The sequence below is a fragment of the Capsicum annuum genome, chromosome 1, assembly GCF_002878395.1.
Source record: "Capsicum annuum cultivar UCD-10X-F1 chromosome 1, UCD10Xv1.1, whole genome shotgun sequence".
Classification (NCBI taxonomy): domain Eukaryota; kingdom Viridiplantae; phylum Streptophyta; class Magnoliopsida; order Solanales; family Solanaceae; genus Capsicum; species Capsicum annuum.
The window spans coordinates 100,618,347-100,645,601 of record NC_061111.1 but is presented as its reverse complement, the minus strand read 5'-3'; the positions used below and the strand labels follow the sequence as shown (position 1 = coordinate 100,645,601).

The 27,255-nt window shown below is 35.3% G+C and overlaps 1 protein-coding gene across 2 annotated transcripts; it reads right to left on the bottom strand.

The window, feature by feature from the left end:
- Positions 1 to 10,649: 10,649 nt before the first annotated feature.
- Positions 10,650 to 25,229, bottom strand: LOC107854832. Of its 2 annotated transcripts, XM_016699822.2 has the most exons (11): positions 24,898 to 25,229; positions 20,160 to 21,043; positions 19,455 to 19,584; positions 18,905 to 19,353; positions 18,671 to 18,751; positions 18,496 to 18,594; positions 17,356 to 17,514; positions 12,762 to 12,848; positions 12,533 to 12,604; positions 11,641 to 11,676; positions 10,650 to 11,543 (listed from the first exon to the last, which is right to left on the bottom strand). In XM_016699822.2, the coding sequence occupies exons 2-11, from the start codon at positions 20,961 to 20,963 to the stop codon at positions 11,223 to 11,225; spliced, it is 2,238 nt and encodes a 745-aa protein (XP_016555308.1). In that variant the 5' UTR covers positions 20,964 to 21,043; positions 24,898 to 25,229; the 3' UTR covers positions 10,650 to 11,222. The 2 variants fall into 2 exon arrangements, with proteins under 2 accessions (XP_016555308.1, XP_016555309.1); XM_016699823.2 differs by lacking the exon at positions 11,641 to 11,676 and having other exon boundaries at positions 24,898 to 25,146.
- Positions 25,230 to 27,255: the final 2,026 nt, after the last annotated feature.

The window sequence follows — 27,255 nt, the reverse complement described above, 5'->3', positions numbered from 1 at the left end:
AAATTTCACAATTTCTCTCTCAAATAAATCCTAACCTTTCTCCAAATTCATCAAGTTAAATCATCTTCCTTTCAAGAAAACCAAGAACTCAAGTGTTCCAATTCAAGAAAGTTGTTCTCTTTCAAGATTTAAGTATTAAAGGTATGTGTGATGTTTATCTATGGGCCCTTATCACCCATGGAGTCCAAGAATCCATTTTCAAGTTTAAAGTTATGATTTCTACACGTTGTTATGAATTATCTACATGAAGCTATTATGAACTTTGATTTTAAATCATGTTTACCATGTGTTTTTGTTGAAATTTTTCCATGACACGTTTGAATGGTGATTTTCGTATGTTGCATCCTTAAACCATGGTTGTAGTATTTTGCAATTATGTTAGTAGCACATGTTTTAACTATTCCCATGCTCAAGTTTATGAATTCCAAGTGTTTGATGAAATACCAAAGAAAATGATTTGTAGAATGATTTCCCCATTATGGATTTCCCCATTATGGTTTTGAAGCTTTTACATTATTTTATTGTCATTTTCATTCAGCACGGGATTATGAATACCCGAAACTTAGTTGTTTACCTAGTTTTCAGAATCTTCCCATTCAGATAAACCATGAGCCTTGTCATTCAGTTAGTATCATTGCTCAGTTGCTGGCTCAAATAAGCTCAGTTTAGTTAAGTAATTAGTGTCTTTCAATTGGGAATAGGATTTATCACCGAGCAAATACAGGATGGCAGTTTCTCCATCAATTAGGTGAAGTCGTTAGTAGCAGTCCCTGTATTCTAGAACCACGTAGTCAGTGTGGGTTATGAGAAGTCACCCGTCAGTTTAAGCTTAACTACCTCACAAGGTTCACCCGTCAGTTTAGGCTTGACTTTGCCCAGGGATCAGCCATCAATTTAGTCTTGATACCATGGTTCTTTAATAGCTTAGTGGATCCATACAGTCATTGTTAGTACCCATGGCATGGTACTGATACCCTTCCAACTGGGGCCACAGGTTGGACCCCAATCAGCTTAGAATGGGACATGTCGATTAGATGATACCTCCCACAGTCTCGATTCAGTATCCAGTACAGAATTTAATTCATATTTCTTAACCTAGGCATATAGATTATCAGTTACTCAATTATCATATTTCAGTATTTCATTCTTACAAATTATTTCAGTAATATTATATATCTGGTCTTGCACTTGCAGTATTTCTTTTTTCATACATGTTTATATAGTTATCTCATATTATTCAGCCAGTCATTATTTTATGTTCAGTTAACCCATGCATTATAGCCTAACCTTATCTCATATACCAGTACATTCGAAGTACTGATCTCATACTCGTTTCTTACGCTATGATGTTTTATATCATAGGTTCGTACATTTAATTTTTTAACCGAGCCTAGATAGGATTAGTAGCCAGCATCAGCAGTAGTGGTGAGTCCTCATACTTCAAGAGAGAGTTTATATTTATTCAGTTGAGTTAGCAGTTCAGTTATATAATCAGTCGGAGTTAGTTGGGGGTTTATCCCATCAACTCGCCAGTCAGTTAGTCTTAGAGGCTTTTCAGACAGTTCAGACAATCAGTTAATTTATCAGTTTTATCAGTCATGTTGCACTATCTTCACACATATTTTTCTCATACTTTTGACTTCAGTTATACTTTTTAGTACTTAAAACCTTATGGCATTTTCAACTATTTTTCGCAAATGTCTTTATTATCAGTATATTATTCAATGCTCGCAGCAGGTACCAGCTCATGGTTAACTTATGGTCACTTGTGTCGTAAGCACCATGTGGCATCCAGGATGTATTTTTGAGGCATTATAATAGAGGAACTACACCTTGAGTTTACCTATAAGCGACAACAATCGAAAGGATCTTAAAAGAATATTTTTTCAACCAAAGGGCACCGGATTAAGATTCATATTGGATCTTAGACACTTTAACAATATGTTAATCAATCAGATATGCATTCAAATTCAAATATCCTAATCTTAATGAAAGTAAATAAGGCCTCAATATATCAAAAGTTGTTATATAATACGGATGTCATGTGACATTTATATGTGTGAAATATTAGAGATAATAGTTAGTTATCAAGCTAGATTTGGAGACCAAAACATTCCTTATTCAATTTGGATTTGAATACCTAAATAGTTGGCCTACTTTCTAACTTACCAACTTGAATTCAAGTTTGGGAAGCTTAGAAACTAAATTTGGTGTCTATAACTAGCCACCATTTGTATATTTTATTGATAAATCCAAGTAGTAACAAAAGTACTACTAAAATTCTCTAGTTCTCTCATTTATTTAAGTTTGATATTGATATATTATCTTTATTTTATAACACTTTATCAGCACGAGACTCTACCATCTCAAAATTGAAAGGATAAGAAAAGAAAATTGGATCAGAAAGTGGAGAAGGCAAGACCTTAAGAACTATGTGATCATTACGATTTAGATTTCATCCTTCTACTATTTATGATAAGATAAGTATCTTATTAACTCATGTTCTTTAATTTAAGTTTGAAAAGAATATTGATAATCACAAAGTAGTGATACTGTTATAGGTTCAAGTTTGAGTTTATTATACTTTGGCCTAGTATATTATTGGTCGAGTGTGTGATGATGGATTAGAATTTCATGTGATTAAGAGGGTAAGACATCGGGTTAAGAGTTCCGATGCACCATGATGATAAGATGTTGGGTTTAAGTCCTTGGCATAAGACGTCTTTATATGGATAAGACATTGAGTTGAATCTCAGTGCACCATACTGATGATATAACGAAGACTAAGGTAAAATTTATTAAAAAGTCATGAAATATGTCCCATTGAATATGTCACGATACGAACTGAGGCCTTGGCCATGATGAGCATTCCCAAACCCGAAGGCCCAGAATGCCCTCTGTCTATATGGTAATCATGTACATAATTCATATGATCAAAGTAATACGGAATAAACACAATAAGACGGAAACATGGTCAATAATTTAAAATAGTTAAAGGCTTGAAAACATGCCCAACAATATTTAATAAACATTTGCAACAATCTGCGAAATCTCTACTGATATACTATCTGAATAACTGGGACAAGGCCCCCAGCAGACCAAAAGCCATACTGAAATAAATACCTAACTGACTAGGCCTTCCGAAGCAAAGAAGGCTCACCAACTGAACTCTAAGACAACCCTGTTTGTAGACTCTACTGAGGATCTGGACCCCTAGACTGTGCCTCAGTACCTGGGAGGAAGAGGGCGTCAGCATAATTGTACTGGCACGCGAAGCAATTGAAAATAGAGTAATTGAACATATATATATATATATAATACGTGAGAGCAAATGTTCATCAAATATTATGCATAAAATAATTTCTGAAAAACACATGGGCACCTTCTGAAAATATGTAACTTGTCTGTAAATCTCAAACTCTGATCTGTGTATTACTTCTGAGTTAGGTGGTATCCCCTACAAGTCTGATATTCCACAGGCAATATGGAATCCGCCATTGACTCGGCGGGGAAGCCTCCAACCCGAGTATGCCACAAGGGTTGGAGTTCCTGAATCTGATACGCCATACGACACTTAAGTCAGCGTATAATAATATATTCGGGTCGACAAACCACAGTTTTAGGCAATGAGTTGCTTGAACTTAAGCCCTCTTCAGGGAACCACCTAACATCTCTGTATGCCCATTTTTAACCTTTTCTGTACATATAACATTCTGAATGTCTAAAATCATGATAGTCTGAAATGTCTATTAGTCTAACTCTGATATGGCATTGGTCTGAATTGGTATCGTCATACCAAGACTTGCAAGTCATGATTTTAGAGCCATAATACATTAAGCTAAATCTTTCATTTAAAGCACAATTTAGACCACCCAAAACATCCAACTGATATAGAAGATTTCGTGTTTCAAAACTTAAGTCAAAATCATGCAAAAACTTCATCAACATATGGTGGTCTAGTTCCTTTAGAAAATTCATGCACTCTTTCATTACATGCATTATGAACATTAAATATTCATGCTAGATTCCCTCTTTAGTGATTTAAAACCACCTTAAAATCATAACAAGAGTTCAATCATTTCATATAGTGCTTTTCAGGGATGCATTGCAAAGTCATATACTATGAGAAATCTGAAAAAATTCACTAAAGAGGGAATTCACCGAAAATCATGCTATCAACAAGAATTCATTCTTAAATACATGGTTTCATACATTCATATTCTCAAATCACTTTGGGGAAGGTCAAAAGACCAAAATAATGATGTTAAAACATTTAATACATGAATATATACATAGATTCAAAAACCCCATTCTTAAACATGATTTTTCTATGCCCATGAGAATTTAGGAAAACCCCGCGTACCTCTATTTCGAAAAATAATGGGTGCTTCTTAAAGCCTGTGGATTGGGGATTCCGAATCTCTAATCAATTTTGAAAACCCACGGTTAAATCTTGATTTATTTGAGTTTTTAGTTTGAAACCCTTGGGAGTGTTATTGAGAATTTTTAGATAAATGTGGATGTATTTTGGAGAATTAGAGACTGAATTTGATGTTTATGGCTGAATAAGGGTGGAAAAAGGACCATTTTGCCCCAAAAATGGGGTGTTTAAGTCACTTGAAACCATAAGATATGCGCCGCATATGATATCGCATATATTTACATAGGCGCCGCATATGATATCGCCTATATTTACATAGGCGTCGTATATGCTATCGCATATGCTTTCCAGTGGCCATGTGCGATTGGTTAGGAGACGCATACTACTTTAAAAGGCCATAACTTCTTGCTCAGGTGTCGGATTTTAGCAAAATTGGTATCATTGAAAAGTTAACTCGAAGACCTATTATTTGAAACATAGTAGGCTCTCTAATTCGACATATACAGAGAGTTATGGTCGATGAAAGCTGATACAAATTACAACGTCCACTAAAACTTAATCGATCGAAATAGTTTCAACTTGTCCTTGAATTGAAGGACCTATATGGTCTAAATTCATGCTCAAATGGATTCGCATACTATATAAACATGCCAAATTGGCATAGGATTTAAGGATCTGGGATTATCAACGCATCAGAATCATGATTTTTATTCTAGCCTAAAATGCGGGGTGTTACAGAATATGCACCATTCATTGAAGTGAATGTGATAGCATGCAATGCATAGTATGTCTGAAAGAAGACATGTGATTGAATTTATGAATAAGAATATAGACGTAACAAGGAAAAAATATTTCATTACATTATATGTATGCCTCGGTTTGCTCATGAAGAAGAAATATCTTGAAAGAAATTCTAAGCTATCATAATTTGATAACCTTAAGACATCATTATATTTCATTCTTGGGGAATGAGAATTTTGATTGTTAAAACTATAAATCCATTCCCTGGATGAATGTGATTGGAGTAACACCTCCATAAGAGGTAGAATAATTGAAAAAAATATTACAAAATACACTCCAAAATAGCCAACTTGAAAAGCTATTCATGTTCTAGTAAATCTGAAATTTACTAAGTAAAACTCATATGTCATGATAAACTTGGAGTTTACTAGTACAAATAAGTTTATAAGTTGACATGAACGATTTTGCCATCCTGAAGATGTGCACATTCTATATATATATATATATATATATATATAGAATGTGCACATATATATATATATATAAAGATTCTTCGAAGAGCATTATGAAGAGCGTATACGTGGAAAAAAACGCTGATGTGGCTGTCCACGTAGATAAACATCATTCACTTCCCTTATATTTATTCTATATTAAAAATAACTCATTTCTACCCTTAATTATTCGATTTCTCTCTAAAAAAATTATATCTTTCAATTTTCCTCTACTCCAAAATAATGAAAGTTATAATTTTCATCGATCAAGTAAGCTATTAACTAAAGATTTATAATTTTTTTGTGTGTTAAAATATGAAATTATTTTTTTTCGGTTAGTGTTTCATAGTTGTTTTCGATTAGTGTTTCGATTTGGATTTTAAGGAGACTCACATGCACAAATACGTTTCTTATTATAATTAATGGAGTAAATAGTTGTAATTTAAGTTAGGGGTGTACAAAAATCAAACCGATAAAAATATTATTGATTTATCGTTATAGGGTTAATAATTTTTTAATGATTTTGTTAAAAAAAAATTATTGGATTATTGATTCGGTTTCGATTTTTGTATTAAGTTATTGGGTAAACCGATAACCCAATAACTTAATATATATATATGGTGTAAAATAATAATTTAGTATAATCTTATTGGGTTATCGGTTTACCCAATAACTTAATACAAAAATAGAAATTGAATCAATAACCCAATAACTTTTTTAAAACAATTACTATATAAGTAGGATTTTGGTTGCAACTAAAATTCGATTTCTTTTCATGTTAGTTACTACTTTTTCTATTTTATGAACATTTTCTTATCAGTTAAATTAAAATCAAATCGTTAGGGACTAAAAATCGATAACTAATATAACTACATTTATTATAAGTATGTGTCTTAGTTTCTTTTTTATTATTTTTAAAAATATCTTCTTCGATATTTAGTACATTTTTTAGTTACAATAACTCATATGATATATATAATTAAGATTACAAAATTTAAGGAGTTTCATAGGAATGGAAACTGGAGTTTTAGATTGAATCAATAAACGGATGAAAATTTCTTTTAGATTAATAAATGAAATTTTTACAACATTAATAAACGAATGAAATTTTTATTTCATAAACTAATTAATAAACTGGAGTTTCACAAAATTAATAAACAGATGAATTTTTTTAGATTGGAAATAATAGAGGAAGAGGGATAATAAATAGGGAGGGGGATAATTGAATTTTTTGAAAAAATTAAAGGAAAATATTTTTTTTTTGTTTTTTAATCATTAAAAATGCTGATTTGGCAAAAAAAATACCTCCATCACACGCGTGATGGAGGTTGAACTCAAATATTTTTTCATATCGGCAAAAAAGGGTCACATGATGTTGCAAAATAATAAGTTCGGGGGGAGGGGGGAGGGAGTACTTACGACTAGTCAAAGTTTAGGTGTACCATGAATAAAACGTGACAAGTTTAGAGGGTAATCGTTACTTCTCTCTAATACACAAATATGGGCGTGATGACAGAATCACATGCAATAGTAAATTAAAAATTTACTGAAATGAATATCAGTTGGCATGACGATTGACCATCTCGGTTCAAATGTGATACAAAAATAATTAAGAATTCATGTGGTTATATATTGAAGAAATAAAAGTTCTTCACGATTTTTCTTGTGCTACTTGTTCTCAAAATGAATTGATCATTGTATCAGCTAATATTGGGATATATTCCCTAAATTTTTGAAACATATAAAAAGGTGAATATGGGCCTGTTCGTCTGTCATGTAGACTGATTATTATTATATAGTTTAATAGATGCATATATGATATGTTCACATGTGCTTTTCTATTAACTTGAAATTTGATTTTTACACAGTTGTTTGCTCAAATTATTAAATTAAGAGCATAGCTTTAAACTATAAGTTATGTTGATAATGTTGGTTGGTAGAAATTGTATGCCTCCAATTCTAGCTAAATCATTGATTATGAGAACAAATTCCTCCAAAAAAATTTGATATGAGATGTGCCATTTAAAATATAGAAGCATTCATATGCATCAAGCCAACAAGGCTCCACTATCACTATTGATTCAAGGTCAAGAACCAAATAATTTTCATCTAAAAAAAATTTGGTGTACGGCATATGATGCAATTGCTTCATCACAATGCACAAATATGAATCCCAAGATAATGTTAGGGATGAATGTTAGATTTTCTAACATTAGGGGGAGAGTTTATTAATAGTTGAAAATTATGCATGGAATGAATTATCTACATCCTCATAAAAAATATATATGTGAACTTGAAGTTCAAGAGATAATTCACTTGCAAAATGTTGCAAACTAATTGTCAGATATGTTTGCTAACTCTATATGATAATTCAACTGTAAAATGCTCCAATGAAAGGTCCATAAAAGGACAGAGTCTATGACATACCCGAAGCGTAATAGACCAATCGATTCCAAAGGTAAAACTTCTTGAAGAAGGAAAGGAGCAAACGATCAAGATGATCATAATAATGAGTCAAGTGTTTTAGCACTCATAACACTTCATAAAACCTTGACAAAGGTTTATGTACCTGAATAGTAATGAATATGAAGAGATCTTCATTAAATTATGTCTTGTTAGAACCAATATCAAACAATCATCGATGATATCTTTGATATAATATAGCGCTCAACATTATAAATAGTATCGAGGATCTTGAATACAGATAAATTATCGACCAAATAAAAGTATGTAATTCAAGTAATTTATTTCACTTGAAAAGTAAATATTTGAACTCATAATCCAAAGACCAGAGGTATAATGTCAGTGGGGTACAAATGATTTACTATGCAAAAAATAAAATTCGTAAGATATAAAGTGTGACTTGTGCTTTGGGGCATAAAGGTTTACAAAGTTCCTGGCGTTATTGTAGGAAAATTGTTCTCCTTTGATAGATGAAATAAGGTTTGTTTCAGTCTAACAATATTGAAAAGCTTGAATACATATAATAAATTATTGTCATGTTTAGCTAGATGACAAAAGTTATATGAAAATTCTTGAAGGATTTAAAATGTTATAAAGTGATTATATTGAATACCCCATGATTATAAAGATCGCTTAACTTGAAAACAGATCAATCTTGATCTCATGAAAATAATTAGTAAGTACTATGTTTTAATGTAGTTGGTGCACTTATGAATTGCGGAGCATCATTTATAAGAACAAAGTGGAGTTTTAAACTATGCGAGTATAATACGCATGTTGAACTCTTTTTTTCTTAGCTGGGGTTTTATCCCATAGAGTTTTCCTGGCAAGGTTTTTAATGAGGCAGCTAACAATGCGTACTACTGGATATATACTCAGAGTTTTTGACAAATGAAATATTTATCCATTGATGAACATACATTGAAAAGGTATTTATCTGATCCACATGAAATTCAATCTCAGATGGGTTATTTGCTCATGTATAGAGATACAACTACATCATAGCATTCGGTGAAGTATACAACAGCTGACACTTCTATCATAGCATTCGGTGAAGTATACAACAGCTGACACTTCTTTAAATCATGCTGAGATAATTGTTATTCATAAAACAAGTCGAGAATGTGTGTGGTTGAGATCCATGATACATCTCATCCGAGAAAAATGTGATCTGAAATGTGATAAAGTGCCTACGATTTTATATGAAGATAATGCAGTATGCATAACGCAACTAAAGGGAGGATTCATGAAAGGAGATAAAACGAAGCATATTTCGCCACAATTTGTCTATATACATGAGCTCCAGAAGAATGGTGATATAAAAAGTGCAACAGATTCGTTCAAGTGACAATATTGTCAATTTATTCACCAAGTCTCTATCGACATACAATTTTCGAGAAGATGGTGCATAAGATTGGGATGCGGAGATTCAAGTCATTAAATTGAAGTTTTCATAGGGGCAGTAAAATACGTGTTATGGTTTTTTTTCCTTCACCAAAATTTTGTCCCAATCAGATTTTCCTAATAAGATTTTTAATGAGGCAACACTAAAGGCGTATTACTAGATGTGTGTACTCTTTTTCCTTCACTGGCCTTTTTCCCATTGAGTTTTTCCTAGTAAGATTTCAACGAGACATATTATCTATTTTAATGGACATCCAAGGGGGAGTGTTATATAATATGGATGTCATGTGACATTTATATGTGTGAAATATTAAAGATAATAGTTAGTTGTCAAGTTAGATTTGGAGACCAAAACATTCCTTGTTCAATTTGGATTTGAATACCTAAATAGTTGGTCAACTTGCCAACTTGAAGTCAAGTTTGTCAAGCTTAGAAGCTAAATTTGGTGTCTATAAATAGCCACCATTTGTATATTTTATTAACAAATCCAAGTAGTAACAAACGTACTAATAAAATTCTCTAGTTCTCCTATTTCTCTGAGTTTGATATTAATATCTTTATCTTTATTTTATAACGAAAATGCCATTTTCAAATAAATAGGTTTGATTAGAATTCGGTTGATACTTGTGTACAAGTTCATTCATTTAGTTACCACATAGGCACTAAAGTAAAACTTCGAAGACAAGGTTTGCTTGTTAAATTAAACAAATCTAGGAATGTAAGAACGGTGTGGTTAAGCATAAATTCGTGTTAGTTACCTGGCGTAACTCAATGGACTTTTATGGTCATTTAAAGATTCGTGACATTGGATTCTCTTGAGTGTTTTAGATAATCGTGAAAACTGAAAAGCCTAGTTGTGATGCTACATTGATTTTGCACCTAGAACCTGGATAACCATTTTAACATAGCCCAAAGTGAATGTTCACTGTTGTTAAAAAAACCTGAACTTTTTTAGCGAAACAAATCTAAAACTAAACAAGGATAGATGTCACACACAAGTTAGAATTAAACTTCTTGATAAAATGTTTAAACGGTTTTATTCTGATAGACAAATTGGTGCCATGGGAGCGTGACTGGACATCAGCGATTGCTAACCTCAAACTTTGCGCCGAACGAAAAAAATAGTGAATTAGAGCTTAAAAGAAACACCAACAAAATTGGACCCAAACTGACCGCAAGTTTAAAGTGATTTACTATAAAATATTTCAAGGATCCTGCTGGTCTGAAATTCCGTTGAGTTTTGAGGTGTCAAGATTGTAAGACGGGAAGCAAATATCCAGGAATTTTTTTTTGTAAATTCTCCTTCCATGGCATTTACACAATTTGTCCGAGATGTTCTGCAGTACCTGCTATGCTGTAAGGAATCCTCCAAAAACTAGTACAAAAACATGTTAAGCTATGCTGGCAATTTCAAACCGAGGCAATGAAATAAACCACCAGACCAATTTTAGCGGGAGTTGAAACTATAGCTCTTGTGCTTGGAGTAACCCTATTTCATTTTCAAGAGGCATCTCTCCCATGCTCTCATTTCCCAGCTCAGTATTTCAAGATCAGGATAGGAACATTTACCCAAAAAGTGAGACTACAATTTATTTGCCAGTTTTCGGGGCAACATGCTAGACGATTCTTCGTCTGATAGAAATCATTGTGTCAATTCCAGGCTAGAATCAGCTAATTTTGGCTCTCTGGCCATCTCAGTTCTTGAACAACTTAACAAGGTAAGATCACAGTGAGCTTCATAGTCACCATTGTTTCTTCCCCTTTTTCTTTCTCTTGCTTCCACTTCCACTACCGTTGCTAGTACTAGTACTCTTGGAGGTGTTTCTAGCTGGTGCAGATGGGCTCTGTGGCATGCTGCCATCAAAATCATCAAACATAACAGCTTGTACGGCATTCCGTAGCCACTCGACAAATTCCTCCTCGGTCATGTTCTCTTCCATATTTGGCATTGGCATCCCACCTTTTTGGCCTGAGCTACTTCTCTTCCCATAGTTGTTCTTCAAGGTTACACTAGTATTTACATGGAAGCTTGGCTTGTGACTATTGACGGGACATCTCATTCCCTGCACACCCAGCATAACGTTCAATTTTTCATGCACACAATCTAGATACAGAGGTACATCCCTCAGTTAAATTAGGCCATTTGGATGATTAACCAACCTTAAAAGATCTAGGAGGCACCCTTCCATTTTGAAACTACAGAATAAGGGACATGTTAATTAACAAACTTAACAATGATTTCTAAAATCAGTTGTGGGAAGAGAGGCAAACAGGGGGTCGATATTTTTGGATATGACCCAATTATGATTTACAGTGCTAATTATTCATGTATACCATAAATGAGCATTTTTTTGTCGACTCAAAAAAATCCTCATTCAAGGGAGCTGACCGTTTCCAAAGTATGGAAAAAAGAACACCTATAATACCCATGGAAGATAAAAGTTAAGTTTGACAAAGCTTAATAACTATCTATTGATGGCATTAGAATCACATTTCTCACCCCAGCCACCTTTCCTTCTCCCATCCCAAAGATAAAGAGACATAAAGGATTAGACAATTGAGATGTGTGCGCAGCAACCACTCAAATCAACTTTTCTCTTATGTGATTTGCAGAAAGCTAGCGAAGTCCATACCTTTCCATAATGATAAAAAAGCAAAAAGAATTCAATAATAACTACAGTAATGGCACCCAAGGGTGTAACCTAGTGGTCAATGAAGTGGGTTGAGCACCATGCGGTCTCAAGTTCAAATTCCAATAGAGACAAAACACTAGGTGATTTCTTTCTATCTGTTCAGGTCTTGGTGGACAAAGTAATCTGGTTACTCTGGTACCTGTTGCTGGTGGGAGGTGGAAGGTATCCCGTGGAATTAGTCGAGGTGCGCGCAAATTGGCCTGGACACCACGATTATTAAAAAAAAAAAAGAACTACAGTAATGCACTTTTGACCTTTATAGTGCTACGAACAAGTTCTTATCAATTCCCAGACCAATTCCATTCCACATCCAAGAAACATAGAAAACTTTTATCAGATGCTGAGAAGAAAAACTTTACCTGACAGATATACCATTCAGTTGCGTTATAGATCCTGCTATCGGCACAAACATAGGCAACAGGATTATCTACCTGTACTGATTGGTGGAGGTCAGTAGTGTAACATATGCACAAGGATGAGAGAGAAAATCTAAGGAGAAAACAAAATATTTAAAGAAGAGATTCATCATCAAAGATTGTCTCCTCAAAAGCTTTTGCTATCTTCCTTTTTGATCAAATTAGTTGATACCTTCAGTAGCATTCCGAAAAAGAATGGATGCGAAGGCTGTTCAACCCATCCATCTCCATCTTTTACTGGATGAAAATCTTCGCATTCCTGTGAATGGAAGAGTGAAAGATAAATATCCTTACAAGAACCTATTGTAGATAGGAGAAAGCAGTGTCGCCAAAGGTGCGTTAAAAATGCGCTTAACCCCTGAACTGAGGCTCAAATGTGTTCAGCGCTTCCCCTCGCTTAATGTGCGCTTCAGTGTCATCATCAAGGTTTCAAGGCATACTTTGCCTTGTAGTGAGCTTCTTCTGATACGGGCAAGATCATGAAGATGGACTTACGTTGAGTGTGTATTGAATCCAACCAAGGGAGTGTACAAGTTGAAGTGTGAAGAGGGCTTTAGAACACTCCAAAGTCGCCCCTATGGGCTTTTTGGACATTTCACTTTTGTTTTGTAATAAGACTATAAGTAGGCTAATATTAGGTCTTTATTCCTTAGTTGTTGTTGATATTGAAAGACTCATCTCTTGAGAGAGAGTGTGGTAACCGTAACTAGGGTAGCATTAGCGTGGAATCACTAGTGTTGCAATTTGGCTAGAAACGTTGGTGCTTCAGTTGTGGATTCCCTCTTGTGTCTACGTAAGAGCTTGGTGTTTGATTATATGGGTTGTAGGGGTCTTGATGTTTGATACACATCTTGGTTCTTAGAACTTGTATATTCTTATGTCAAGTTAACTATCTTTATTTTCATTGCATTTGTTGTGTTTGTATCTTGTTCTTGTTCTCGTTTTCTTGTGTTGTTGTCGTGGGTTGAAATTCCAACTTGTGTCTCGGCTTGTGTCTTGTGTTGTTGGTTGTTTTCGAGTGTTTCGCAGTTGTATCCGTATCATTTGGTATCAGAGCAAGGCTGATTTTGTTCCCACAAGATCAACCTTGGGTTTGCTAACTTGAAAATTCAAAAAAAAAAAAGTGGTTGTTCTTGTTTGAGCCATGGCCGAAACTTGGAGTCTAGATCTAGGAGTATTTCGTGTGTTTTGAGTGTTTTTAGTGTTAGTTTCTTCTTCACTAACACTAATAGAGTCAAGATCCAAGTTGAAGTCCTAATTGTGTTGCTGTGCGGATTCAAAGTTTGGCCAAAGTGTTGTTGTTGTTGTTGTGGATTTAAGGTTTGAACATTGTTGGTGTGTTGCTGTTGTGAATCCGAAGCTTAAAGGTGTGTTGTTGGTATTGTTGTTGTGGGTTTGTGTTTGAAAAGAGTGTTGTAGTTATTTGGAGGTTCAACTTGAACCTTGGTCTTCAAACCTTTATTGAAGATTCTTGGTGTTCTTGACCAATCTTCATGTCTTGTGACAAGAAGAATCTTCAATAGTAGTTGTTTGATCTTAAGACTAAGTGGAAAAGTGTAGTCTTTCTTGTTTGTCTTGAAAAAAGTCCCAAGATTATACCAAAGAAGTAAGGGGACAAAAACGCTTTCCAAAAGACTTGTTACCAAAAGGGAGTAAGGGGGATTTTTCAAGACTAACCAAAAGAGGAAAGAGTCAACCACCCTTCAAAAAGGTGTTTTGCCCGAAAGGTGCAAAGAAAGTCAACCCTTTTTGAATGTGAAAAAGGCTCCAAACTTGTTGTCTTCCCCTCCAAAACCGGTTTTACTCTTCCACAAGTTGAAAGTTGAACAAAATTCAAAGTTGGGAAAACAATAATTTTTCAAAATCCGCAACTACTCCAAGGCTGCCACGTCTCCTAATTTCCTTACAACACAACAAATTTTAGGTTAAAAAATTTGGAATCGTAGTTTTGATTCTTGTTTCCTCAGTCTCCCTTGTTGATTCCTTATTCTCCATTTCTTCGTGTCTACATTCCTTGTGTCTTTTATCCTTTTTGATCCATGTTTACCACTCAACGCCTCACGGAGTACAAGTTAACTTACAACACTTGTGAGATCAAGTGTGAGGTATCCAAAAAGAGGAGAGTGTGAGGATCTTACTTTTACAACAACTTGCTTGTTGTTTTGAAGGTAACTTCTTAGGTACAATGGAAACCGAGGGGACAACCTCTCAAACCGTGGATAACAATGTTTTTAGTACTATCTTGGCCAGGATTAAAGCTCTCAACCGAAGCATGGTAAAAGTGCAAACGGATGTGTTATCATTTGGGTGACAGGTTAGATCATGTGGAGAGTCGAAGGAACTCTCGTGCTTCTACTCCTCGACACCATGGTTTCCTCAAGTGGGCATGACCAAAACACTTCCACCACCATTACCCCCGAAACTTCACATCAAATGTTCAATCCTCCAAGACCACCACAAAATGCCACAAGCCAAGCTACAAATTGCCCCCAAAACCGAGACCTGGATAGGCCAATTCCCCCACAATTCGATCAAGTCCAACAAGAAGGACTTGGAAACCAAATACCTCCACAAACCCGAATCCTCCCATCCAAGCTCCACTTAACCGAAGGTTTCAACCTCCACCAAATCAAATTCCTCCCTTCCAAGCTCCACTTTACCAAAACCGACCCGTCCATGTAGAGGAATATGGTACAGAGGAACATGAAGGATATGGAGCCTATGATAATGCTTATGTGATGGAAGAAAAAGTGAGAGAAAGACGTAGGTATCAAAGGGGATACCGAGGACATGGTGGAAGAGTTGGTCAATGGGACCAACAAGGAACCCGCCACCAAGATAGAGATGTAGGTCTCAATTCCATCAAAGAGAGCCTTCCCATTTTCAAGGGTGAGAGCGATCCCGAAGCTTATCTTGCATAGGAGTCATCTTGTGACAAGATATGCCAACTTAATGATCTCACCGAAGAAAAGAAGAGTTGCTATGCTATAGCTCACTTTAAGGGGTATGCTAATACGTGGTGAGAAAATGTTGAGCGGTTTGGACATGAGTTGATTGAGGGACAACCCCCTCCTTGGTTTAGATTGAAGAACCTTATGAGGCAAAGGTACTTGCCCGAGACTTATAGGCATGAGCTCCTTGCCAAGTGTTGTACAACTTGAGGCAAGGTAACAAAAGTGTCATGGCTTACTACGATGAGTTCCAACAATTGATGTTGAAGCTTGATCACCGAAGAAAGCAAGTGAGCCATGACATTGTATGCTTCAAGGTCGGCTTGAACAAAGACATCTCGACACACATGACCCTTCACAAGCTGGAAACTATAGAAGGCATCTTCAAAGCGGCATTAGAGGTTGAAAAGGAGCTCAAGGAAAGGTCGGGTTACAAATTCAAGGGACAATCTCCCTCGGGTTGGCACAAGGACCCGGATCACGCATTTAATGCCGAGCAACCCGAGACAAAGGCTGTCCAAACCGAGACCAAGACTGCCCAAAAGTATCCTCCAAGAAATGAAGGTAAACCAAATCTCTCCTCTCACTCTAAGGGGCTTCAATGCTTCAAATGTCAAGGGTGGGTACACAAGGCTAATGAGTGCCCAAATCGGAGAAATGTGATCCTTAGGGAGGGAAAATTGTACTACCTTGGAGAAGAGGTTGGCACAGAATCGTATGAGATTGATGGCAAACCTCAAGATGGAGAGCAAGAAGAAACTAAGGTACAAAATGAAGAATATGGAGAAGATGTTTGGCCACATGATGGTGCATGTGAAGTGCCTTGTTAAAAGAGATGAAGCCGTGAATTTGAGGTCAAATTCCTCTCAAGATAGAGAGGATGATACGGCCATGAAGATGGACTTATGTGAGTGTGTATTGAATCCAACCAAGGGAGCGTACAAGTTGAAGTGTGAAGAGGGCTTTGGAACACTCCAAAACCGCCCCTATCATACACTTCAGGGGCGCCTTTTGTTTCCCTTTCATTAAGGGCTTTTTGGACATTTCACTTTTGTTTTGTAATAAGACTATAAATAGGCTAATATTAGGTTTTTATTCCTTAGTTGTTGTTGATATTGAAAGACTCATCGCTTGAGAGTGTGGTAACTGTAACTTGGGTAGCATTAGTGTGGAATCACTAGTGTTGCAATTTGGCTAGAAACATTGGTGCTTCAGTGGTGGATTCCCTCTTGTGTCTACGTAAGAGCTTGGTGTTTGATTATATGGGTTGTAGGGGTCTTGATGTTTGATACACATCTTGGTTCTTAGAACTTGTATCTTCTTATGTCAAGTTAACTATCTTTATTTTCATTGCATTTGTTTGTGTTTGTATCTTGTTCTTGTTCTCGTTTTCTTGTGTTGTTGTCGTGGGTTGAAATTCCAGCTTGTGGCTCAGCTTGTGGCTTGAGTTGTTGGTTGTTTTCGTGTGTTTCGTAGTCGTATCCGTATCATCATCTAAAGCGGGGAAAATAAAAAATTGATATTTCACTTTATCGTAATTTGTGTTTTCAATTTTGTTCATATATTTGTCATTATGCGTACAATTATTAACCTTGGACTAAACATATATATATTTCAGTTTTTTCTCCCTTTACGCCTTTTTGCATTAAAGCCCATGCTTTGTTTGTGCTTTGCGCATAAAGCCCAAATGGACCTTAAAACTTCTTTGTGCTTTTTTGCTTTTGATAACACTGAGAGGAAGACAACCTATGTATGCTTAAAGTGCACAGAATTCAAGAATTTATAACATGCATATACTGTGACTGGAGGGAAAACCTGGCACCATCTTGCTTTGCACTTTCTTTTCTTAGTGACAACCCAGACATGAAAGTTGCCACACTTTCTGCAAGTAATTCGTCGAACGTCTCCAAGAGAATCCTCGCCCGCAGCTTCTGTGTGTCTGAAGCCAGAGGTGAAGAATCCATAGCCTCTATCCTGAAATTGTGACCAAGAGTTAAGTCAAAAGTATATCAAATATTACAATCACACTATCAGGAGCTCACTTTCCGAAAATATTTCCTTATAACAGGATGATCCTTCCTAAAATACAACCTGTGAGCAACAATAGAAATTGACATAAAACAGCTCTGAAAGCAACACATTAACTGATGGATGCCATTATTTATATGATGAACGTACGTAGCTCAACAACAACATACCCAGTAAGATCCCACAAGTGAGTGTGAAACCTGGAGAGGGTAAAGTGTATGCAAACCTTATCACTACCTCAGGGATGTAGAGAGGATGTGTCCGAAAGACCCTCGGCTCAGGTGTAGCAAATCCAGGTACAAAGAAGAGGAAAACAGTGAAGAAAATATGGCAACTAACATGAGAACGATGCAAAATCTACCACAAAAACAATAATTAACCACAAAATAGTGTGAAATCGAAACACAATAAACAACAGCAATGAGATATCTACGGCTAAACCCTAAGCTGCCATACTACGGTCAGTGTATGACAACACTCCTACCCGACTAACCATCTACTGGAGCTCATTCATATATATATTTGAGTCAACTCGCAAAGAGGCAAAAGACTTAAGACTGCATATGAAAACCAATTATTTATTCAAGCTGTTCCTGTTAAGATACTTTTCTCCGGATGGTTTCTTCAGAAAAAGGTGAGACTAAGCCTTCTTTTTCGAAAGAAAACGGAGGACTGAAGTCGTAGATCTTTTACAAAACATGAGATATTTCAAGGACTTGACCATTCTCTTACCTCAGTTAGATATCATTTAAAGTTTGTATCTCTTGTAGAAAAGGAAGTTACTCCGACGCAAAGGAAATAACAAAAATATTGAAACAAAGAAAACTTTTAAATGATCTCACTGTATATCTGTGGCTTATACATAAAAATGTAAAAAATCTGACTACTGATGAACTAATTAAATGACTCAATTATATTAATTCAAACCTTTTGCAAAGGACTTTGGAACCGAAGAAGATAATTCAGGAGCTCTTCCCTCCTCAACTCATCATCATATGCTTTTCGTTTTAAAGAATCAAGTAAGACCTGAAACAATCCAATTCATATCAAGGGGAGGATGAATACCAGATAGAGAACTCAAACCACAAGACAAGAACTGTACCTCATAGGCATTTTGAAGTTTCTTAAAAGCTTCAGCAGCCTTTGCATTGCCCATGTTTTTATCAGGATGGACCAGCATTGCCTAATAGGAGATATAATTTAACTGATTGGTAATTTCACTGCGATAACGGGGCATTTCTAATAGATCTAGTATTATCAGACTTAAAAAGCACGATGTCCAGAAAAATGAGAAACATATTTAGAACAAAAATTTCAGGAGGGTATAAAGAATCACCTTTTTCCTATATTCTCTCTTGAGAACTGAAGCATCTATACTCTGAAATCGCATTAGGCCGAGTGCTGAATAGTGATCTGTACTGTTTAACAATCTGAGAACTTCATCTTCGGAAGTCATCTCAGCATCAGATTCACTAGTTGAAGGTATGCCAGTGCCACGATCAACCGGATGAACATACCCATCATCAGTAGATGGAGGCACTGATCCACTAGAATAGAAGGTAGGTTCACCTTGTACTCCAGTTGTTTGATCAGGAAAGCTGTGGGCCCTACTTTGCTCATTTATATTGTCTTTTAAGAAGAATATAAGAATATCACTCGAAATAAATGACAAATTCAAAGCAAAGATTAAACCAATCCATCCAACATATGTCCACGCGCAATAAACAGAATACAAAGTTATGACAAACACTGCAAGTCGTTCATGGTTCAACCTGTAAAGAGCTCCTACATTTACAGAAAATAGCACTTAGTGGATAAAACTGGAATCATTGTGAAAAAAAAAAAGTAAAAAACAAATGCTCAGCACTAAACTTTAAAACAATTACCTCCACTCAAGACCAGAAGTACTGCTGCCCAAAATCTTCCATAGAACCACAAGTAACTGATACTCACTGCAGCAACTCCCAGAACTGCGATGATGAACCCAGTAAGAAGTCCAATTACAGCAACTGCTGCCTGAATGTTAATAGCAATTCATTACAGCAAGATATTGAAATGTTTCATATGAGTTAATATTTAAGGAAAGGAATCTAATCAAGAATTACAAAGACAACACAAAGACAGTGACAATAGGAACTCCACAGAATCAATCTACTGATTGATCAAAGTTACAGTCATTGAAACTGCTGAAGAAGTTGGTTGGTCCCCAGAATGAAAAGAAATATTTGACTTAAAAACTGTTGTGACAATCTTCAGTGATTCAAGCATCAACTGAAAGGCATCGAAAAGTATACAGAATCAAAATCATTAAAAGACAACTATTACAATTCTAAAGCATGAAATCGCCAAAGTCAAAAGTGGATACAATGATTTGTCCAAAACAATTTTAACAAACTCACGCCTTATATAAATCGCTTAATTCAGTGACTTAGAAAAAGTAAACACCAGAGCTCCTCAAAACTATATCTAGTTCAGCAGGAAATCATTCATTAGTCAACCCAAAGCTAAGAAGTCATGCTCACAAACACCTTCTATCATTTCAGGGGTAGGCAATGGTTCTTTCCATATAAGAAAAGAAGCTAGTCTCTTACCAAAATCAATAGAAACTTGAATTTAGCGGCTGCAACCAAAGAAAGAACACCACACCAGATGACTGAGAGAATTGATGTCATCCCCATACAGAGAAGGGACTCAATTCCTCTAAGAGCACAATCCAACCAAACCATTGATAATAAAAGCATTATATTTCCAAAATGCATAATCCATCTAACCACTATAGGGTATGCTTGCTGAACCTTTTCTTGAGCATACCAAGTTGCAACTAAAAAATTGCTCTTTAAAGGGTCAAGCAAAGGCTTCCACCTCTCTAACCACTGAATTGATACCTTTGAGACAGACAGAGCCAACGTCATCAAGTTCCTAAAAACAACCACAATAGACACTTCAAAATTTTCAAATGTATTATCTCCATCCAGTCCTGTTCCCAAGTGGCCAAACCATTTGTTTGAATTATCTGAGTGGCTAATAGTATGTGGAGATGTCTCAACTCCCTCTATTGACTCGGGATCCACCCCTCTACTTTTATGACTTTGGAAAGTTCCTGCGACACTGCTTTCAGGCCTTGTTTCCTCTGCAATGAACAAGGAAACAGTACCTTCCTTTTCCTTTTTAAGTGATCTTCTAGATTTGTTCTTGCTTTTCTTTTTGCCTTCACTTTCATGAGGATTGTTTAAGCTATCTGTTAACGATATGCCAGAAAGATTACCATTAAAAGGCTCTTCAGCATTTTTGCCCTCAGACTCAGTCAGATTACTGTTCTCATTCTCATTTAGCAATCCAGATCCAGAATCTGAAACTCCTTTTCTGCAATTCTGTCTGTTTCCTTTACGAGCCATTGACTATGTACCGTATCAAAATGCTCTAGCAACAAGCCAGTTTAACTCATATCCAGTGTCCTCATAAGATATCGAAAGTCCTGTGTCACAAGTAATGCGAAAGTAAGCAAAACGTCAGAAAATTTCAAGCACCAATAAAAGCTTTAAGGTGCCAACACTTAGATAGCCAAAAATGAACAAGTGTACAGGCATATCTCATTCCTAATGCATGCAGCAACTCAGTTGAATGATCTTTCTTCACAACTATCAGCCGTGACTGCAAAGGCAACAGAACTCTCCTCGTGCTTATCCCTCAACTATAGATAATAATGGATACGTCGTCTTTCAAAATGTGGCGAAATTCCAGTTCTAGTCAGATACACTAAAGGAAGTTTTTAAAACTATCGTTCAGTCACTCGAACTCAATCCGAAACCTATCGTTCATTATTAACCTTCTTTCTTTACAGTATACTGTCATCTTCCCAAAGATTTTCCTTGATCTAGTCATGTTAAAGCATTGTGTGCTCAGTTCTCTCAATTAAAATCAATTTCCTTTAGGCAGGAAATACATAAGCTAATCAAATGGAAGGGCAATACAAGGAATTAATGATGTTATGCATCCAACATCACTGGTTTGAATGAGTTTCAGCAACATCTTCTATTTGAAACAAAAAATCAAAGAGAAATTATTGGTTATCCTTTAAAATCATATTGAAATTAAAATATATGGTATCTTGTCATTCCATGTTAAATTTTGGGGAAGGTAATCTTTTAGAATTTACAAAATATAAGGTCAATTTTTTGGGTAGTCCAACCAGGTCCACAAAGTAGGATGGGGGAACTGAATTAAAAGAAGGAATAACTTAGGCATAAGAATTCGTTGATATATCAATTTGCACTGTGCAGTAGAACATTTTGCAAGGTCACCAGAGGCTAACTTCCTAAAATCAAAAAATGAACGACCATAAATGTGTCTAGTTTTTTATCTGTGGAAGAAAAGAAAAATTATTGCAGTTTCTATCCTAACAATATAAAGAAAAAGCAAATACTGCAATCTCTACTTTGGATGTCAAAACTATTTCGACTTCATAATGATGAACTTTTTATAGCAAAAGGAGATTTAATGATATAGAAGAGAAACGTTATTATGTGGACAGCACGATATCAATTGGACACTGATAAAGAACTAACAACTAGTATTGTTAAAGGTTCATTTAAGATGTGTTTAAGCTCTAAACCTCAATTAAAGCCATGTTGTGCGCTTTGCTTCCCTTAAGTAGTGGTCTAGTGTAGGTGCAAAGGTTGTGCCTCATTACTAATGGGCACAATACATTTCTCTTGGTGGAAGACAATATCCTCATCAACTCTGTCTTAGATTCTCTCCCTACCTATGTTATGTCTCTTTTTCCTTTACCGACCAAAGTGGTAAAGAAACTGGACAAGCTTAGGAGAGATTTTCTATGGCATGGATGCAAGGAGATCAGACGATATAATCTGGTGAAGTGGGAGACAGTTCTACATAGCAAAAAGAGAGGGGATGGACATCAGAGACCTAAGGAAGCAAAATAACAGCCCGTTGATGAAATGGTTGTGGAGATACAGTGAGGAGAGGCAATCTTTGTGGAAAGATTTGATTAAATGCAAATATGGGGAGGGTGGTTTTTGATGCAGCAATGCTAGTATTGATGTGTATGGTGTGGGGGTGTCGAGAACAATCAGAAACCTGTGGCCTAAGCTTGAAACAGATTTGTACATTAAGGTGGAAGAAGGTAGGAGAACTAGGTTTTAGTGGGACGTCCGTCTTAAACAGAGCCCTTTGATGGACTTGTTTCCAGACTTATTCAGTTTATGTACGAACCCTGATGCAAAGATCAATGACTATTGGACAGAGCAAGGATGGGACCTTTCTTTCAGAAGGTTGCTTAACGACTGGGAAATAGAGAGAGTAGCCAAATTATTGGAGGAAGTGGGGGGTTTTGCAGGCGCCAATAATACCCCTTATGCAGTAAAGTGGGCTCACAACAGGGATGAGATATTCTCAGTTGGCAGGGCCTATAGGAAGGAGATCAATGTACAAGGTAACAACAATCAGAAGTTGTGGAAAAGGGTCTGGAAGAACTCAGCACCAACAAAAGCCAAGTCTTTTACTTGGCTGGTTGTTAGGAAAGCTTGTCAGATACATGAAGTTCTGAGGAAGAAAGGGAAGGATCATAATCCCTTGGTGAGCTTTACGTGGAAAGACAGCAGAGACTAACAATCACCTGTTCTTACACTGCCCCTTCACATCCCAAATTTGACCCATGTTTCTCAACATGTCAAGTGTGGAATGGACTATGCAAGAACACACTGCAGATTTACTCAGTTGTTGGATTAGAAGAGGAGAAAACAAGACACAGAAGATCTAGTGGAATCTAATCTCACACTGCATCTGGTGGACAGTGTGAAAGGACAGGAACTGCATATGGTTTCACTTTTTGACCCACTTCACCAATTTAACATTTTATCAGAAATCCGCATTTTACGTTTAAAATCCATATAGTTGGCCTTTAATTTGAAGACAAGAAGCAATACTTCAATGAGATCATTTAATCAATTGATGGTGGTCACCGCTTTTAGTAACTCGAGTATATGTGTATTAAGAGTATCAAAGATAATGCAAAATTGTTATTTTCTGAGATTTTCCTTTGGTACCTTATTTGGAAGGACACTTTTATGAATGTGTTCTAAATTGATCCGAGATAAGGTGAGAATGGCTTCGGTGGAAGCCAAGATGAGGGAAGCGAGGTTGAGATGGTTCGGTCATGTGATGAGAAAGAGTACGGATGCCCAAGTGCGGAGGTGTGAGAGGTTGTCTAGGGATGGTTTCAAGCGAGATAGAGGTAGACCGAAGAAATATTGGGGGAGGTGATTAGACATGATATGAAGCAGCTCTAGCTTACCGAGGATATGAGCCTAGATAGAAAGTTGTGGAGGAGGCGGATTAGGGTAGAAGGTTAGTCTGAGTTTAGGATATTGTATCTTTTGGTGAGTTTCTTGGAGTATCTTGCTTATGGTATTGTGGATATGCTAAGTTCTATTGTATCTTGTTCTTTTCTTGTTCCTACTAGTACTATACCCTATCTTGGATCTTGTTCTTTTATTATTCCTAATATTACTTCAGCCTCTCTATCTCACATTTGAGGTAGTGGTATAGACTGCGTACACTTACCCTCCCCAGACCCCACTTGGTGGGAATATACTGGGTATGTCGTTGTTGTTGTTCTAAATTGATTAAAGAGCAACCACAAACATTGCACAGTACTGCAGCTAAGCAACCTAAGCAATGCTTGGTTTGGGTCATGTTGACTAATAGAATTCTAAAAGCCAAAGAACAGCAATAGGACACTGATGTAGAACATTATCATACTAAAAGTTTTCAGTACTCAAATTTGATCAAATGAGCAAACTATTAAATATAGATTAAATAAACGTTATATCTGAGACTCATTCAAACATTGGAACTTGGAGGACTTCATCCTAAAAAAATACCAATCATGTTTTTGTATTGTTGTGCAATATCATCTATCTAATGTCTAAACAGCAGATGCATTTTTCTTCAACACTAGTTCCTACATCCAAAAGAGACCTCATCCACCCCAATAAACAAAGAACAAGAAGTCCATAGGCAGTATTTAATAATAAAAGAGAGGCCAATTTGCTCAAGAGCACCCTTTTACAGTAGAACAAGAACCACAATAAAATATTACGCAATGAGGCACATCGTAATACCAATCCAGTTGTACAAAAATATGGTGTTTGTCTACATAAATCAATGGAATAATCTGATATTTTCTTGATTTTGAGTTTAAGCTCAATATCCTAGATATTAGAGTAAACCCTTTGAAAAATGAAAATCCAAAAGAAATAGATGTAGACCCATATATCAAAATACACACATAACGCAAGAAACGCTTACCAGAACATGTAAAAACAAGTTTCGGAATCTGGAGCAATCGAACAGAGGGAGGAAAGCAGACGAAAAGACTAGGAGAAGCAGTCAGGCAGGCAGGCGGACCATAGCTTCAAAGACTAGAGCAGCCAGCACTCGCCACAAGTCACAAGCCCAATATTGTTAAATCTAAGCCCCTACTTCCTGATTAAATTTACCAAGCAGCACATGTTTATGTTGCGTTTCGGATATTTGGATGAAATAAAGTCACCAAAAGCGTCAAATAAGTTTTGCTAATAAAGTACTTTCTTATAGTGCTGTTCAAAATGAACTGCAATTCATTAAATAATGACAAAATTGATTTATTGAAATGGAAAAGTCTTTTTGGTCATAATAAAAAAGTTATGTTTATACTATGAACTAGTTAATTTTTGAATATTTTTATCCTTTTTCTTTAAAAATTAAATAATTTTATCTATTTGAAAGAAAAGGGTAATATAGTTTTTTTATTATTATTGTCAAATTTGGGCCAAATTTTTGTGGTCATTTAGCACTATCCGGTTGGAATTATCTTATATTATTAAAGCCTGAAAAATAAATTAAAATTTTATAGTTAACGGTTTATCAGTGTGAGAGTGGATTGCTCAATTTTCTTATTGGAAACCGTTAACTAGTTACGAACTATTATAGTTAATTTTTATCATTAGTTATATACTTTAAAGTACTTATTATTAAACTTAAAGCTCCATTTAATATTCTGTCGCTCCTTAAAATTGATCAAACCAAAACATCATTCCTTAAAGATGAAACTAAAACAAGTTGTTTTACTCTCTATTTTGGACTTCCGATTATGACAAGAAAGCTACATGTTTTACTAGCTAACTCAGAGGCATCGTAGTTATATAATGATATGATTTGTAAGTTGAATTTTTTATTAGGGAAAAATTCACAAATAGCATATTTAAAACCATAATTATTAGTTTCCTAGCAACACTTTAATAATTACTTAAGATAGCAACTTGTATTTTGTATTTTAAGAAACTGTTGCTATAAAAAAACATATACAAATCATTTTACTGCCCTTATTTAACTGAAAATAGTTGAGGTAAATATGGTATAATTACCCATGAATTAAATATGTAGATTTCTTTTCCATTAAAACCTCTTAAACCACGTGATTTCCAATATATGTTAACAACATTAAGTAAAATTCAAATTTCAATTTTTTCATTAACAAGTTCATCCAAAAAAAAAAAGCAAAATAAAAATAATTGAACCTTTTTTTGTTCAAAATTGTTCGAATTCAATTATTATTATTTTTGAATCAAATTTGACTGAAATTTCTTCGAATTCAACATAAGTTACAAAGCGAATCATTAATGTTGTTGAATCAAATTCAATTGTAGCTTCTTCAGTTCAATTTGTTCGAATTCAACAATCGATTGCAAATTCAACCATTACTGTTGTTGAAGGTACTTAATCATTCTTGTTTTTCGGTTTGAAATTTTTTTGTCAACCATTACTGATGCTCCGTTCAAGTTTTTGTTATCGTCGTTAATTTGTTTTTGAAAATTTTGTAATCGAATTTTGAGTTAAAAGCAATGCAACAGTAAATTGAACAGATAAAATAAAATAGTGATCGAAATCAGTTTTTTATGCTGCTCAAATAATTTAAGACTATTTCTGTATTTCTGATAATTTCGATTATGTTTATTTCGGTTGTGTTCGATTATGAAAGTTGTGGCTTTGTCTGTGTTTAATGTTGAACAAATAATTTGTTATTGTATTTTCTGCTGGAAATTTTGATTGTGTTTGTAATTTATGTTTAACAAATTTGTTGCAATTGTATTTTCTGCCGGAGTCCTTGGCTATATAAGTATATGTTGTTTATGTTTATAACTGTAGAAGTTTGTTTGTATTTTTATTTTGTAATTGCACATTGTAACTATTGATGTCTTATAAGTATATTTTTTGTGTAGTTTAGTTGAAATATGTTAGCAATGGGGAGCATCCTAGTTCTTTTGAAGCACTCCGGAAGGTGGACGTATGAAAAAAATTATGAAGAGTACATTACTGATGCAATGTTGATGAGCACGACACCATAATACAATGAACTACACAATCTTTTAGCATCTCACATTAATGTGGATTTGAGTAGCAAACATATTCAAATTGAATATCAAATCACTGAAAATGCTGGGCAAATACAAATACATAATGATATGAGTTTAAAGGTGTTTATTATGCAAAAGAAAAAGATACAAGACATGAATTGTCTTTCGTTATATGTAAGCATTTTGAAGAAAGATGTTATGAGCACCTTTGAAAGTTCATCTATATGTGTTGTTGAAAGAAAAAACGTCCAAAATAATTTGCATCAAGTGT

What these genes read in the sequence shown, in the direction of transcription:
- LOC107854832 (XM_016699822.2), bottom strand. Translation starts at nt 20,963, where the DNA reads ATGGCTCGTAAAGGAAACAGACAGAATTGCAGAAAAGGAGTTTCAGAT. An exon ending in TTTTCGGAATGCTACTGAAG is followed by an intron (nt 12,605 to 12,761) that starts GTATCAACTAAT and finishes CAATCAGTACAG; the next exon opens with GTAGATAATCCTGTTGCCTA. An exon ending in CTGAATGGTATATCTGTCAG is followed by an intron (nt 11,677 to 12,532) that starts GTAAAGTTTTTC and finishes CTTATTCTGTAG; the next exon opens with TTTCAAAATGGAAGGGTGCC.